The sequence below is a fragment of the Rana temporaria genome, chromosome 9, assembly GCF_905171775.1.
Source record: "Rana temporaria chromosome 9, aRanTem1.1, whole genome shotgun sequence".
Lineage (NCBI taxonomy): Eukaryota > Metazoa > Chordata > Amphibia > Anura > Ranidae > Rana > Rana temporaria.
In genome coordinates this window covers 130,028,611-130,043,942 of record NC_053497.1, presented here as the reverse complement: position 1 = coordinate 130,043,942, position 15,332 = coordinate 130,028,611, and the positions used below count along the sequence as shown (strand labels likewise).

The 15,332-nt window shown below is 42.4% G+C and overlaps 1 protein-coding gene across 2 annotated transcripts in view; it reads right to left on the bottom strand.

Moving 5' to 3' along the window:
• Positions 1-4,616: 4,616 nt before the first annotated feature.
• Positions 4,617-15,332, bottom strand: part of NOXA1 (NADPH oxidase activator 1) — a 66,632-nt gene continuing 55,916 nt past the window's right edge. Inside the window, exons 13-19 of one of the 2 annotated variants that reach the window (XM_040324502.1) lie at positions 14,587-14,656; positions 14,440-14,507; positions 12,362-12,463; positions 8,867-9,051; positions 7,032-7,137; positions 6,444-6,567; positions 4,617-5,418 (exon numbers count right to left, since the gene is read on the bottom strand). In XM_040324502.1, coding sequence (XP_040180436.1) covers positions 5,339-5,418; positions 6,444-6,567; positions 7,032-7,137; positions 8,867-9,051; positions 12,362-12,463; positions 14,440-14,507; positions 14,587-14,656 — 735 coding nt within the window. In that variant the 3' untranslated portion in view covers positions 4,617-5,338. The remainder of the gene's footprint in view (positions 5,419-6,443; positions 6,568-7,031; positions 7,138-8,866; positions 9,052-12,361; positions 12,464-14,439; positions 14,508-14,586; positions 14,657-15,332) is intronic. The other variant, XM_040324503.1, reaches the window with a different exon arrangement.

Here is a 15,332-nt window from a genome sequence, read left to right as displayed (position 1 = left end):
GAGGAGGACAAAAAAGGAACACGGCTGAGAGCCCACAGCTGAAATTTATAGGGAGGGGTCCCATTGGGTAGTTATGGAGGCGGGGCCAACTCCACACGTATGCTGCCATGAAGCAAGTCAGGAAATTCGTATTTTCCAAAAAAATAGCAGCGTTTGCATTTTTCTTTACAAACTTAAACATTTACTGTATTAACTGAAAAATGTTTGAAGATTTAGCTTTCATGTGAATCGCTAAACTAATATTTAGTTTTATAACTGTTGTTTCCGAGAACTGCTTTATATCTGTGTTGCATGGAGTCGACTAACTTCTGCCACCTGTGAACAGGTATTCCAGCCCAGGACAATTGCACTACATTCCACAATTCCTCTGCATTTCTTGGTTTTACCACAGAAATAAAAAAAAAATGTAAGTCACCCCACAAGTTTTCTATTGAATTAAGGTCCAGGGATTGGGCTGGCCACTCCATAATGTAAATCTTGTTGGTCTGAAACAAGATGCTGCTCGCTTGCTGGTGTGTTTGGGGTCGTTGTCTTGTTTAAACACCCATTTCAATGGCATTTCTTCTTCGGCATAAAGCAACATGGCCCCAGGAAGTATTTTGATGTATTCAAACCGATCCATGATCCCTGGTATGCGATAAATAGGCCCAATACCATAGTATGAGACACATCCCCATATCCTAATGCTTGCGCCACCATGCTTCACAGTGTACTGTGAGTGCCAATCGTTTGGCCTCACATAGGTGTCTTCTAATTGTTACAGTACTCGAATGTAACTTTATACCTTCTTTGATCACCCTGGAGCTGATCATTGACTGAGTCTTTGCCATTTTGGCTATTCTTCGTTCCATTTGAATGGTAGTTTTCCAGTTTCTTTTATGTCTTTCTGGTTTTGGTTGCCATTTTTAAGCATTTGAGATAACTTTAGCTTTGCAGCCTATGAGTTTCGGTACTTCTTTATATATTTTTCCCCCTCTAATAAACTTTTTAATCAAAGTATGCTGTCCTACTGAGCAATATCTGGAACGACCCAGATTTTCAGAGAGAAATGCACTATACACAGCATGTACCCAGCTGCCTTTGTCCTAAAGGCCTGGTTCACACCTATGTATTTTTTTTGTGCGTTTTCAGTTTTGCAGAAACACACTACAATCCATTTAACACAGTTTTGCTATAGAAGTAGTTCACATCTGTGCATTTTATGGAAAGGGCCAGGGACTTTTTCCTGTTTTTTGGTTCCATAGACTTTAACCTCTTGACCACCGCCCCATGTCAAAAAGACGTCCTCCTTTTTAAAGTTGAATATCTCGATAACGGCAGCAGCTGCTGCCACAACCGAGACATTCATCTTTTCAGGGGGCGGTGGTGTACACGATAACGGCGGTCTCCGCGGCGGATTCGCCGCGAGATCGCCGTTATCGGTGGCGGGAGAGGGGCCCCCCCCCCTCCCGCCGCTCTCCCGCGCTCTCCGCCGCTTACCGGAGCCGTCGGTAGCGGCGGAGGGGATCCGATGTGTCCGGCAGCTGAGCGGGGACGGGACTGAAGGAGAAATCTCCTTCACCCGTCCTCATAGCTCTGCTGGGCGGAAGTGACGTCAAAACGTCAGTCCCGCCCAGCCTCTTAAAGAAACATTTTTTTTTTTGTCATTTGAAAAAATGACATTTTTTTTTTTTTATTTTTTTTTTTGCATTTAAGTCTAATTATGAGATCTGAGGTCTTTTTGACCCCAGATCTCATATTTAAGAGGACCTGTCATGCTTTTTTCTATTACAAGGGATGTTTACATTCCTTGTAATAGGAATAAAAGTGATACATTTTTTTTATTTTTTTTTTTTCAGTGTAAAAAATTATAAAACTAAATAAAAATAAATAAGAAAACCCAAAAAAATTTTTTTAAAGCGCCCCGTCCCGACGAGCTCGCGCGCAGAAGCAAACGCATACGCGAGTAGCGCCCGCATATGAAAACGGTATTCAAACCACACAAGTGAGGTATCGCCGCGATCGTTAGAGCGAGAGCAATAATTCTAGCCCTAGACCTACTCTGCAACTCAAAAAATGCAACCTGTAGAATTTTTTAAACGTCGCCTATCGAGATTTTTAAGGGTAAAAGTTTGACGCCATGCCACGAGCGGGCGCAATTTTTAAGCGTGACATGTTGGGTATCATTTTACTCGGCGTAACATTATCTTTCACAATATATAAAAAAATTGGGCAAAATGTATTGTTGTCTTATTTTTTAATTCAAAAAAGTGATTTTTATCCAAAAAAAGTGCGCTTGTAAGACCGCTGCGCAAATACGGTGTGACAAAAAGTATTGCAATGACTGCCATTTTATTCCCTAGGATGTCTGCTAAAAAAAAATATATAATGTTTGGGGGTTCTGATAAATTTTCTAGCAAAAAAATTGTGATTTTCACATGAAGGAGAGAAGTGCCAGAATTTACCTGGTGGGCAAGTGGTTAATGGATCAAAAAACCTATATTGAAAAATGCAAAATGCACCTGCAATATGCAAACTGCAACCTCTATATGTGTTAATGAGGCCTAAATAGGGGGCGTCTGTTTTTTCACAGACTGAATGACCTCACTAATTGAACTCTACACTAGGGTGACCAGACATCCCCAGTTTCAGGGGACAGTCCCCTGATTGAGGACACTGTCCCTGGACCAAGTCTGTCCCTGGTTTTGTCCCCAGATTGGATTTAATAGGGGACAGGGGCAATTTCAAGGACAGTCAGTGCAGAATTAAAATAAAAAAAAATTAATTACACACCCCCGCTCTGCCGTGCCTACTAGCATAGGGGGGTTGTATTTTTTCTATTATCTGTGCCCCTTTCTGATGATCATGTGCTGGTCGGAGCGCAGGGAATATTTCTTTAGTTTTGGGCGCATGCCCATTCAGCTTCGCCCACGTGTTCTTCTGCCTTGGCTCAAATACCGGCCAGCCACCTGCCTATCTCCTTGCCTTCCCTGGTGGAGTGATCTTCCTCCGCTCCCCATCCAGTAGTATCCGGGGCCCAAAGAGTAAGACTTGAGAGGCTGTGAGGCGGCGTCGACAAGCAGAGAGTCGCTGATTGTTGCCATTACTAGTAAAAAAAAATTATGTCCCCGGATTTCATTCTAAAAATCTGGTCACCTTACTCTACACTGCTATTTTTTTTAACACGCCTCTTTCCATTAATGATTCAATTACACAGAATCTGCAGCATGCATGTCATGACTGTTGGGTCTGTTGGTTTTCCATTACTCTACTACACCTACTAGTAAATTATTTGCTACATAAAACTATAATTTATACCGAAACAGTGATTGATCTGGTTAGTGATTTTGAACTGCTATCACTTTGAACACAACTGTAACTGTTGGGGTATGTTCCTGACAATTGTGTGAACTGAAAGCCACAAAGAAGTGTGGTGAAAAGCCTAAAGCATTAGAAGTCTGATTGAATGTGACTTAGCTATACCAACCTGTGCGTTTTGCAGAAAAACGCTGTGAGTCTTTTGGTCCGTTTCAGATGCTAATCCGGTTCCAAAATTCAGGCATAAATCGGACCTGAAACTGTGAACCAGCATGCACCAGACCCCTGCTGTGAGCCGCATGTGGCTCATATGTGAACAGAGCCTAAAGATTTTTGTTTATCCAACAGACCCAACAGTCATGACATGCATGCTGCAGATTCTGTGTAATTGAATCATTAATGGGAAGAGGCGTGTTAAAAAAAATAGCAGTGTAGAGTAAGGTGACCAGATTTTTAAAATGAAATCCGGGGACATATTTTTTTTTTTACTAGTAATGGCAACAATCAGCGACTCTCTGCTTGTCGACTCCGCCTCACAGCCTCTCAAGTCTTACTCTTCGGGCCCCGGATACTACTGGATGGGGAGCGGAGGAAGATCACTCCACCAGGGAAGGCAAGGAGATAGGCAGGTGGCTGGCCGGGATTTGAGCCAAAGGCAGAAGAACATGTGGGTGAAGCTGAATGGGCATGCGCCCAAAACTAAAGAAATATTCCCTCCGCTCCGACCAGCACATGAACATCAGAAAGGGGCACAGATAATGGAAAAAATACAACACCCCCTATGCTATAGTCACGGCAGAGCGGGGGTGTGTAATTCAATTTTTTTTATTTTAATTCTACACTGACTGTCCTTAAAATTGCCCCTGCCCCCTATTAAATCCAATCTGGGGACAAAACCAGGGACAGACTTGGTCCGGGGACAGTCTCCTCAATTCTGCAAAACGCACAGGACCTGCTGCGGAGATATGTGAACCGGTTCCATAGAGAGCCAGTCAAAATCTCCTGCTATTGGGGTTCCCACATCCAATTCACAATGGTGTGAACCCAGCCTCAGACATATGATTTTATACCAACCATTTTTCATGATTAGGGCTGGATTTGCATTAGGCATTTAAAAAAAAAAAAAAAAAAATTATTTTGTGTTTAAGGAATCCTATAATATAATATATGACAGCTCCATATGAGCAAGTAAAGCTGGACATTACAGAACACAAATAATAATGCAGAGCATACACAACCAAAAGAGCAGGCCATGCAGCCTGTATAAACATCGCTGAAAGTGACCAGAAGCTGGGAACATTCATCAATAAGAGTCCAAATCGGCAACCATATTTATAGTTTACATGTATATAATAGTGCATTAAGCATTTACAGGTATTGTGCTTTGGCGAATTAATAAATATATATATATATATATTATGTACAGAGGAGGAAAAAATAGTAAAAGCAGAAACAAAAATAAATAAACAGATAGGAATTAAATGCAAGCAACAGTTAAGTAGTTCAGTTGTAAAGTGGGTAAAATAAACTCCATCTATTTTGTTGCCAGAACTAAGAAACTGACATGTTTTCAGATGTGCTGACCGATTAATTTCAAATTGTGCTTCCAAATGTCTTGATCAATGATGTCATGGTATCACTGCTTGCATCACTCATATTGGCACTTTCACAGCAAAGAGGCATGATGTTCTAGCATAGCAGCTGTGTGGACCCTGGTTAGGACCCTGAACATCTAGGACAGGCCTTTGTACACCAAAATCCATGCCTGTTCATGAAAGTTGTATGACAGTTTGAATGTTCCATTTGTATTAGATATTTAAATTCCCATCACAGGTGTCAATGCAGATGTATTTTTGAAATCCTGAATTACAGTGGTATTAGCTGAATTCTTGGTCAGCTTGACGTTTCTCAGAATCCATAGGAAAATATAAAGGCATCATGATGTACAATATTTTGCGATTGTAAACTCAGAACTGTGCCAACTCTTCCTGTTGGCTGATTAGAAAGTTCAGATGCAACATACACTTTCCTTTTTTAGGTCTCACTCAAGTCTTGTAGCAAAACACTTGGGGAAAATACCGATTCTTCCATTGCAGTGACCTTCCAGCCACTCCTCATTCACTGTCAGGTGATAAAAGAACATTATTAAGGTTAGACTAGGGTTTCAGTGACATACAGTACATGCAAGAGAAATTGCATTCATGTAAATAATATCAATGTGTATAAAAAAATTCAAACCTTGTTCCTATACAGTATAAAGATTGAACGTATATTGCTTATTACATATGTATTCCTGCAGAATAGGGCTGCACAATAATTGTACAATTCTGATCCAACTATTTTACTGCAAGACCGCCAGACAAGGCCCATCTGTCTTAAAACAATAGGCCTTCTGCTGTATCAATGTACAACACCCATAATTCTCCTGCAAGTCAAAGATCATGTGATCTAGGATGCCTAGGCTTGAGGGCACATGAAGAAGTTTGAAAGCAGTGGGTTTTTATTTTCTATTGATGGTAACATGCACCTCTTCACTCTAAAAATGTATATAATGATAGGTGCCTACCTGATTCACAAGTGTAAATTTTAAAGACAGATTTGAGCAGCAAAACAATGTATTTCAGCTGTCATTTCAGGGTAGAAAATGAAAGCTGATGTGCAACAAATTACTATGCTGAGCAGTACAACTGGCCACTGCGAGCTTGCTCTAAACACACTCCCTTAGAACATTTGCATGTATTTTGCACAAGTTAGCCATGACTGGTCATAATAGGGATTGTTGGGTTCATATACTAAAGGCAAAAAGGGTGTTCACTTTGGAGGAGAATTTTGACTTTGCTTATGTAGCACCCTCTAGGTTGCTAGATAGATGTAAATAGGGTTTTCTGGCAGAATAGGCAATTTAGCTGGTAGCTAGGCCTGTTTGTTTTGATCAGGGTTGGGAGTGGCCCAGCGTTGAGCTGGTGATTCACAAGCAGCATCGTTAAGACCTCCAACTTCTTTCCAGAATGTTCTGGTACTTTCTGAAAAGAGAGGTGGAGAGGGGAGGTGGAGCTGTTTAGGGTGTTCTAAGGAGCCTTGACCAATCCCCAACTTGCATTGGCACCACATGGGTTAATTAATGAGCAAAGATGTAATTGTTTTACCTTCTGAGAGAATATCAATGATGTTGCCTTGGTTAAAGGTCAGATCTTCTGGTCCTTCTGGAGAATATTGGTAGATGGCTTTCATGTGATATAGGATAGGTCTACCCACGCAGTTATATGCGTCCTGCAGATATACATTAAAAGATATTAAAGTGCTCACCTAACTCATTAGCCAAATACAACATATTGGCTAACATAAAGTATTAGCCAAAAGTGGTCAACAATTACGCAACAAAATAAGTTTCTTTATCTCTCTTCTATTATTGTAACTTATTGCTAAATAATACAGTGATGCAATTTTTTAGAAAAAAAAAAAACAGTCAATGGAGCGTTAAGATTTACAACCATGGTGTTGGGGAATGCCCTTTCCTGTTTCAGCGAGATAATTGTCCCTGTACAAAAAGTTAGATCCATACTTGGTTTGTAGATATGGCAGTGGAAGGAAAAGATTGACCCCAACCCATATGATGCCCAACATATAATGTAGTCATTGTGGCTGAATGTAGGCAAATTTCACCAACAGTTTTCTACTATCGGGTAGAAAGGGACACAACCATTTGATTAATACATGTTCTTTTGTTTAGTTACCTTACAGCACAGGATGAGCTTATTCTGCTTGGCTTGTTCCCACATTCTCTTGAGGTCAGCATCTTCTTTCACTGGAGTGACTTGCTTCTCCTCAGAATCCCTGTAACTAATTAATAAACCATACAATCAACACAATGCTGACAACTGGGGAAGCTTCATGTATACATTGTCCCAATATTCCATTCCATGGCAGACAATCAATTTGTTTGAATTAGCTATTTTCTGCACTAAAATCTTCGCACAGGGAGTCCTTGGAATAAAAGTTTTTAATGGTGCCAAACTTGACACAGGACAGCCTGAGATTTATTGTGCAAGAGAAAGGAAGCACAGATCTGCAAGGATTATCTTAGTGTTCACTTTAATGCTGTTGACGGGTACCTAGCACCAGTGCTGTCATATAGGAGGAAGGGGAGGCACATGGTTATCGATATTGGGAAGTACAGGAGAATTTTCTATTTCTCCTTGTGGCTAAAAGAGGGGTGGTGAGGATGTAAAGGAAATTTAATATTTGTAGTTGGTGGGGCCACGTTTACATTTTTAGGTTAAAGAATGAGTTTGGGTTTTGTCTCCTGACCCTCTTTATCTTTTTTTAATAAAACATATTCAACTTCCAATGTAGAAGGCACTGCATACACCCAGCAAGTCACCAAAAGGGCTTCCACAGAAATGCAAACCAGTTACAGCCAACAGGGCAGCAGGGTGTATTTGCCAAGTTGAAAAGTATATCTTGATACTGTTGTTTCTATGGGAACCTGCTGGGCAGCATGCAACAACTTCTGCGCTTGAAGGTGAGTATTTTTCACTCAAGGGTTAGGTTAAGGGCCCTTTTCCATGGGCTGTTTGATCAGGTCTGCCTGTCATTTTTTCAGGTGGACCTGATCGGACCCTGCAGTCTCCCCCTATGGCATGGGTGCTTAACCTGTGGCCCTCCAGCTTTTGCAGAACTACAAATCCCATGAGGCATTGCAAGGCTGACAGTTACAAGCATGACTCTCAAAGACATGATGGAACTTGTTGTTCCACAACATCTGGAGGGCCACAGGGTTAAGCACCCATGCCCTATGGAGTGACACATGTCCGCCGGCACCACAGCCATCCGATCCTGCCCGCAAAAATCAGACACATGGTGGTCCGTTTCCATCTGATTTTCCCATAGAAGAGAGAACAGTACTGTCTTAGACACAGATTTGTCATTTGCCTGCTCAATGGGGATCAGTGGAACGATTTCCCGCTGAGCAAGCGGAATCCGCTACACAAAGGTGGCAGTGTGAACCCATGTGGAAGAGCTACTCTGCATATAGCCTACCTGACTGCCTGCTAACTGTGGAAAAGTTATTAGACATCACATTTCTTGTAAATTGGGCTGTCTCCTTGCAAGATGAGGATGGCCAGTGGGCAGGCCCTGGAAAATGGTGGTCAGGCCTTGTGGGCCAAGGCTTAAAGCTGTGTAAGGAGCCCGAAAATTGCTGATGGTTTAGGGTTCAAATAGGGTACAGTCAACTGGGTAATTTTAGAGGGTAAAAACCTCTGTAAACAGAGCATACAGGGTAAATTGCATCTAATGGCACTACTGACATCTAGGCTTACTGAACTGTGTGCAACATTTTACAGGAACCAGTCAGAAAGAAGTTCATAATAGTTGGTCGACAGAAACCTGAAAAATTGAATGCTCAATGGCTGCCATTATTAACTTTACAAAACTAATCTTTTACCAGTTTTATAAATATATATATATATATGCCAACAAGTCAAAGAACAAGAAAAAAATGCAGCATAAAAAGAACGGGACGGTGAAACTGGAAGCTATGGGAAATTGGCAACCTTTATGTTCGTACCTCAGCTGGATGTTAATTTGCTCTCCATGTTGCTTAAGCTTTTGTCTGAGATGATGCTGTAGCTCAGTATAAGTGATGTCCTTTTTCACGGACAGGTTTACAGTGAACTCTGTGTGTACTTGTAATGTTATTAGGCTGTCTTCTTCACCTACGGGCTCTCTTGCGCACATCTGGTCTTGCTTGGCCTGGAGAAACAAAGAAAGGATCTGGTCATAACTGTGCAAGTGAAGTGAGTGCACAGTCTTGGTGGGTTTTACAATAGTCAGAGGAGGCTTGAAAAACAAACATGCCCCAGGACATTCCAGTAATTACAAGGAGAGACCTTGTAATAAATGTCCCACCGGGTCTCTCAGGCTACAGATGAGTGGATTTAAAGTGCTTAAACTTCAAGGCTCATAGACCAAGAGGTTAAAGGAGAAGTACAGCCAAAGCTTGTATGGCTGTACTTCTCTTGTGTATCACAGAAGTGCAGTCCATTCGGCACTACTGTGACCCCTTTTTTAGAAAACCCACTGTCAGCTGACGCCACAGAGCCGGTCCAAGCTTGGGAAAGATTGCAACCATATGGTGGGGATTCAGCTCAGCCTTTCAGTGAGCCCCTGAGAGCCTGACATGGTCGCTCCCACCCCCTCCACAGTCCATCGCTCCAGTGAGTGCTGGCGAGGTAAAGAAGACAGCTGCTACTGACAGTCGCCAGCTCTCTGCTCAGGGAGCTCTGAGAACCGAGTGATCAGTGGTGTTTGATTGCTCGAAAATCAGCCGTAGAGTCGGCGAGGGGCAGATGCAGTATCGAACCTAGGTAAGTATGATTCTTAAATAAAAAATATTACCATGCTTCTCTTTTAAGCTTGGGATAATATCGAAGGAGCCAAATCCCTTGTGCAGGCCAGATCCAGCTGTAATGATGTCATTAGGAGTATGCGTACAACTAGAGGGTACAGTATGGTGCTGTTTTAAGTAAAGGTAAGGGTACGCTTACGTTTAGAGAAGCTTGTGGTAGAGTATGGAATAGGGCGACATAGAGTTATGTCTGGTGCTGTGGCTATTACTTGGAAAGGGGTCCCTGTGCATCAAAGTGGGAGAAGGCAAAAGGAAGGCTAAGAGAAGAGGCAGAAGAGAAGAAGAAAAAAAATAAGAGGGGGGGGAGGCAGGTGGTTGTCTCTCGCACCCTCCTATGGTTTATCCCTATTTGGGGCGACAAACACAACAGATATTTCTGTACTAGCTGAAAGTGTTCCTAGCCTGAAAAATAAGAAAATGAATACAGCCACCACATCTAAGGACTTGTAAGCTGCAATATATAACATTTTTGTTCTTGACTTAGTTATCCGTTAAAGTGACACTAAACAATATCCTAATTCTCCAAAAATAATACATGCACATCTACTACTTAATGGCCATGCTATCTATTTTTCATGGAACTGTTTCCTACAGTGTTTTTCTGCCTTCTTGTAACATCATCTGTGTGTTTTTGAGCTTCTCCTTTCCTCCTTCACTTCAGTTCATTACGTGTGCACTCCTAGTCCATAGTCCCTAGTCCATGTTGGGTGTGAATAAGGAAAGACGGCTATGTTCCCACATACAGTGAGACCATGGAGAACAAATGTTGCCACCCTCCAAGAGGATGTTAGATCACAGCAGTAAATATTAAATGAACTGGGAGGAGGCAGAGAGCAATAGAAGGTACTTTTTTGCATTAAGAATATACTTTTTTCTAGGGCTGCGGAAATTAACGATTAATTGGTCGATTAATCGTTAATTTCTTTGGTCGATTAAAATTATTTTGATCGAGGACGATCCGCGGAGTGAGCTCCGCGGTCTCGCCCATAGGAAAGGCCGCGGCTTCGGCCTAGCTCCGGAGCCGTGGCCATCTTGGTCCACCCGGCGGCAGCCGAGTAGCGGCGCGCTGACGTCATCATCACCTGCCCGCCTGCTTGTATCCTCTTCCCTTGCGCACGTGTGTCCATCAGCTACTCTGCGGATGGGTCTGCCTGCCTGATAGCCAGGTAAGAAAGGACAACCATCTGTGTGTGGTAAAATTATGGGGCAGATGTATATATTATTCCTGGAGTATGGGGACAGATGTGTATATTAAAGCATGGGGGCAGATGTGTATATTACAGCATGGGGGCAGATGCCGTAATATACACATCTGCCCCCATACTGCAAGAATATACACATCTGCCCCCATGCTGTAATGTACACATCTGCCCCCATGCTGTAATGTACACATCTGCCCCCATGCTGTAATGTACACATCTGCCCCCATGCTGTAATGTACACATGGGGGCAGATGTGTATATTCTTGCAGTATGGGAGGCAGATGTGTATATTAAAGCATGGGGACAGATGTGTATATTACAGCATGGGGGCAGATGCTTTAATATACACATCTGCCCCCATACTGCAAGAATATACACATCTGCCCCCATGCTGTAATGTACACATCTGCCCCCATGATGTAATGTACACATCTGCCCCCATGCTGTAATGTACACATCTGACCCCATGCTGTAATGTACACATCTGACCCCATACTGCAAGAATATACACATCTGCCCCCATGCTGTAATGTACACATGGGGGCAGATGTGTATATTCTTGCAGTATGGGAGACAGATGTGTATATTAAAGCATGGGGACAGATGTGTATATTACAGCATGGGGGCAGATGCTTTAATATACACATCTGCCCCCATACTGCAAGAATATACACATCTGCCCCCATACTGCAAGAATATACACATCTGCCCCCATGCTGTAATGTACACATCTGCCCCCATGCTGTAATGTACACATCTGCCCCCATGCTTTAATGTACACATCTGCCCCCATGCTGTAATGTACACATCTACCCCCATGCTGTAATGTACACATCTGACCCCATGCTGTAATGTACACATCTGACCCCATACTGCAAGAATATACACATCTGCCCCCATGCTGTAATGTACACATGGGGGCAGATGTGTATATTCTTGCAGTATGGGAGGCAGATGTGTATATTAAAGCATGGGGGCAGATGTGTATATTACAGCATGGGGGCAGATGTGTATATTACAGCATGGGGGCATATGCTTTAATATACACATCTGCCCCCATGCTGCCCCCACCACATTTACCAGTGGCTAATGCAGAGTTGCAATGCAAGGAGATCAGCTAAAAGTAGTTCTATCTGTATATGCGTTAATTAATCGAAATTAGTCGATTAATCGATTTAAAAAAAAAAAACGATTAATCGAACACAAAAATTTTAATCAGTCACAGCCCTACTTTTTTCTTTTTTTTTTAATTCAGAGTTTAGTGTAATTTTAAACTGTTAGCTATTGGTTTTCTGGGCCACATCCCACTCCCAAGTCCTAACCCTACTTAGAGGTCAACAGCTTACTTTCCATTGTGCTTCTATAAAATAATTTAATTAAATGCTGGTGTGATGAAGAGAAACTTGATTGGAGATTATTGTTAAATGTGGAAGCTCAACACTTGTATACTTACCACCGTGACCTCCTGTTTGGTCTGAGGTACACTTTGCAAACTGACAACCATCTCCACCTTTTGAAGAGGCATTTGTTGACCAGCTTTCACCTTCACTGTCTCCTGTATAAAAGATGATATCATATTTACAAAAAGATAAGGTCTTAAAGGGTTCATTTCATTTCACTGGCCTAGAATAGACAAGATACATGTGATAATTGCTCCACTACGCCGTTCTCTCCAAAGCAGCCTTTCTCGACTAGGGCTCTTTCAGGGGTTGCTTGAGCTGTGGTAAATGCCCTTCCATTTGACGGTGCCTGCATAGTTCCAGGATGAACATCATTTGGCAGAGCCAGTGGCATGTCACCAATGATCTTTGTGGCTGTCTGTAAGCTAAAGTGGTATTCTTTCCACTAACCACCATTTTTCCCAATGGGCCCCTAATAAGCTGGTTAAGGCAGGGGCTCCCGGAGGCCTAAAAATTATTTTAAGGGTTAGTCTGGATTAAAAAGTTTGAGTGGTTGCTCTAGAGCAGGGGTCTCCAAACTATGGACCTCCAGTTTTCCAGGAACTACAATTCCCATCATGCCTAGTAATGTCTGTGAATGTCAGAGTTTTACAATGCCTCATGGGACGTGTTGTTCGGCAACAGCAGGAGGGCCGTAGTTTGGAGATCCCTGTTCTAGAGGAAACATACAACAACAGTTCCTCTCTTTTCACCTTATTAAGAAAGACGCACATATACAGTATTGTACATACAGCCACTGCTTTGATGTCAGTACCAACTATTCATTTTAGAAAAAAAAAAAAATATATATATATATATATATATATATATATATATATACAATTTCAAATGCTTCAAAAGAATACAAGACATTTAGCACTGCTTCACAATTTAATAGCTGACTGCAATCTAAATTATGCTATTAGTTATTTCAGGCTTGGCACTGACAATGGTGATTGTGATGAATCAGTAAACTACAATTTGCCTTGTCCACATGACCAGCTCCCACAGTGAAGCCTTTTCCCTTCAGAACTTAAACACCCATAAGGTGGTCATTAACCTCTTCAAACCCGGGCCATTGTAAAAAGACGGCCACAAGGTGGCTTTACAATGCCAGGAGACCGTCTTTTTATGGCCTCGGGTCCTCCAGCCACTGGAGGGGGCACGCGTACCCGGCGCATCACTGAGATGCCGATGCGCGTGCCTGGCGGCTGCGTTGTCCGCCAGGTACCCGCGATCGGCAGTGACAGAGCAGGGACGTAGATCTCTGTGTGTAAACACAGAGATCCACGTCTTGTCAGGGAGAGGAGACCGATGCTGTGTCCCTTGTATATAGGGACACTGATTGGTCACCTCCACCAGTCAGTCCCCTCCCCCCACAGTAAGAATCACTCCCAGGGTACACATTTAACCCCTTCCTCGCCTCCTAGTGTTAACCCCTTCCTTGCCAGTCACATTTATACAGTAATCAGTGCATATTTATAGCACTGTTCGCTGTGTAAATGTGAATGGTCCCAAAAATGTGTCAAAAGTGTCCGATGTGTCCACCGAATATATATTATTAATATGTATATACAGTATAAGGTTTGAGATTCTCACCCCTAGTAGGATAAAGCCATTTTTATAGAGCTTTAAAATGTTTTCAATAGTTCTTTTCTATAAAAAAATGTATCTTTTCAGCTTACTAGCCCTTCATTTATTGATTATTGGTACCTATATAGCGCCGGCAATTTATGCAGCTCTTTACATATATATTATACATTCACATCAGTCCCTGCCCTTAAGGAGCTTACAATATAAGGTCCCTAACTCCCATTCATACATACACATACTAGGGACAATTTAGACAGGAACCAATTACCTACCAGCATGTCTTGAGTGTGGGAGGAAACCGGAGCACCCAAAGGAAACCCCCGCAGGCACAGGGAGAACAGGCAAATTCCAGGCAGGTAGTGTTGTGGTTTGTATTCGAACCAACAACTTTAGAGCTGCTTGGCAGAAGCATTAACCACTTAGCCACTGTGCTGCCCAAATATAAATATATTTAATTTATATTAAGTTACAGTACCAGCTTCTTGCAATATGTTAGTACCTCTTTTTTTTGTTCTGGTAGGTCACGGGCAGGTCTCTTTGGCACATCCAGATCTAGTGATGGATTACCTGGAGAAAACAGATATAGTTTAAGGCAGGGGGTAGCCATAACACAGCAGAAAAATAAATTACAAGTTTCACAGCTTACCCGTTGGCTTGACATTGGGCCTAGTTGGGGGCATCTTTGTGGGTGGTAGAGGGATTCCATTATTCACTTTCTATCAAAATAAGTTAAACTATGTGGTGAAATCAGCTGGTGAATCGTTAATACAATATGGCAAACACTACAAAAGTTAACAACTGTAACTTTACCAAAATCATTTTATCCACCGCTGCCTGATTCCAAAGAATACCCCATGTGTAGAGATTGGGTCTGCTCCTTGAAGTCTAAGCTCTCTCTGCTTAATGTTTCACAAGTTAGGCCACTTTCACATGGTCGGACCGTTCAGGTCGGCCTGTCTGTTTTGTCGGCGGACCTGAATGGCCCCTCCATGCAATCCTATGGAGCGTCGGGTTGTCAGTGAAGACATGTCTGCTGACATCCGACCCGCCAAAATCAGACGTATGGCGATACATGAAAACATGCTGTCCGTTTTTATCAGATATCTCTATAGGAGACAGCGGTGCTGCACAAGCCCCTCCCCGCTCAGTGAGCAGAGAGGGACTTGTAATCCACCGGCTCAGCGGAGATCAGTGGAGAGATGGAGTCCGCCTCCTGTGAAAGTAGCCTTAGATCCAACCATACAGGTCATGTTTGAATTGAATTGGTTACTGTGAATAACATCTTTGAACTAATACTTTGATACATCAAGCTTCATGTATGGAACAACAAGAGGCCTGCAGAAAGTGTTTTTGGAATACCTTTCCTAATATACAACAAGGTAAGTAAAAGGT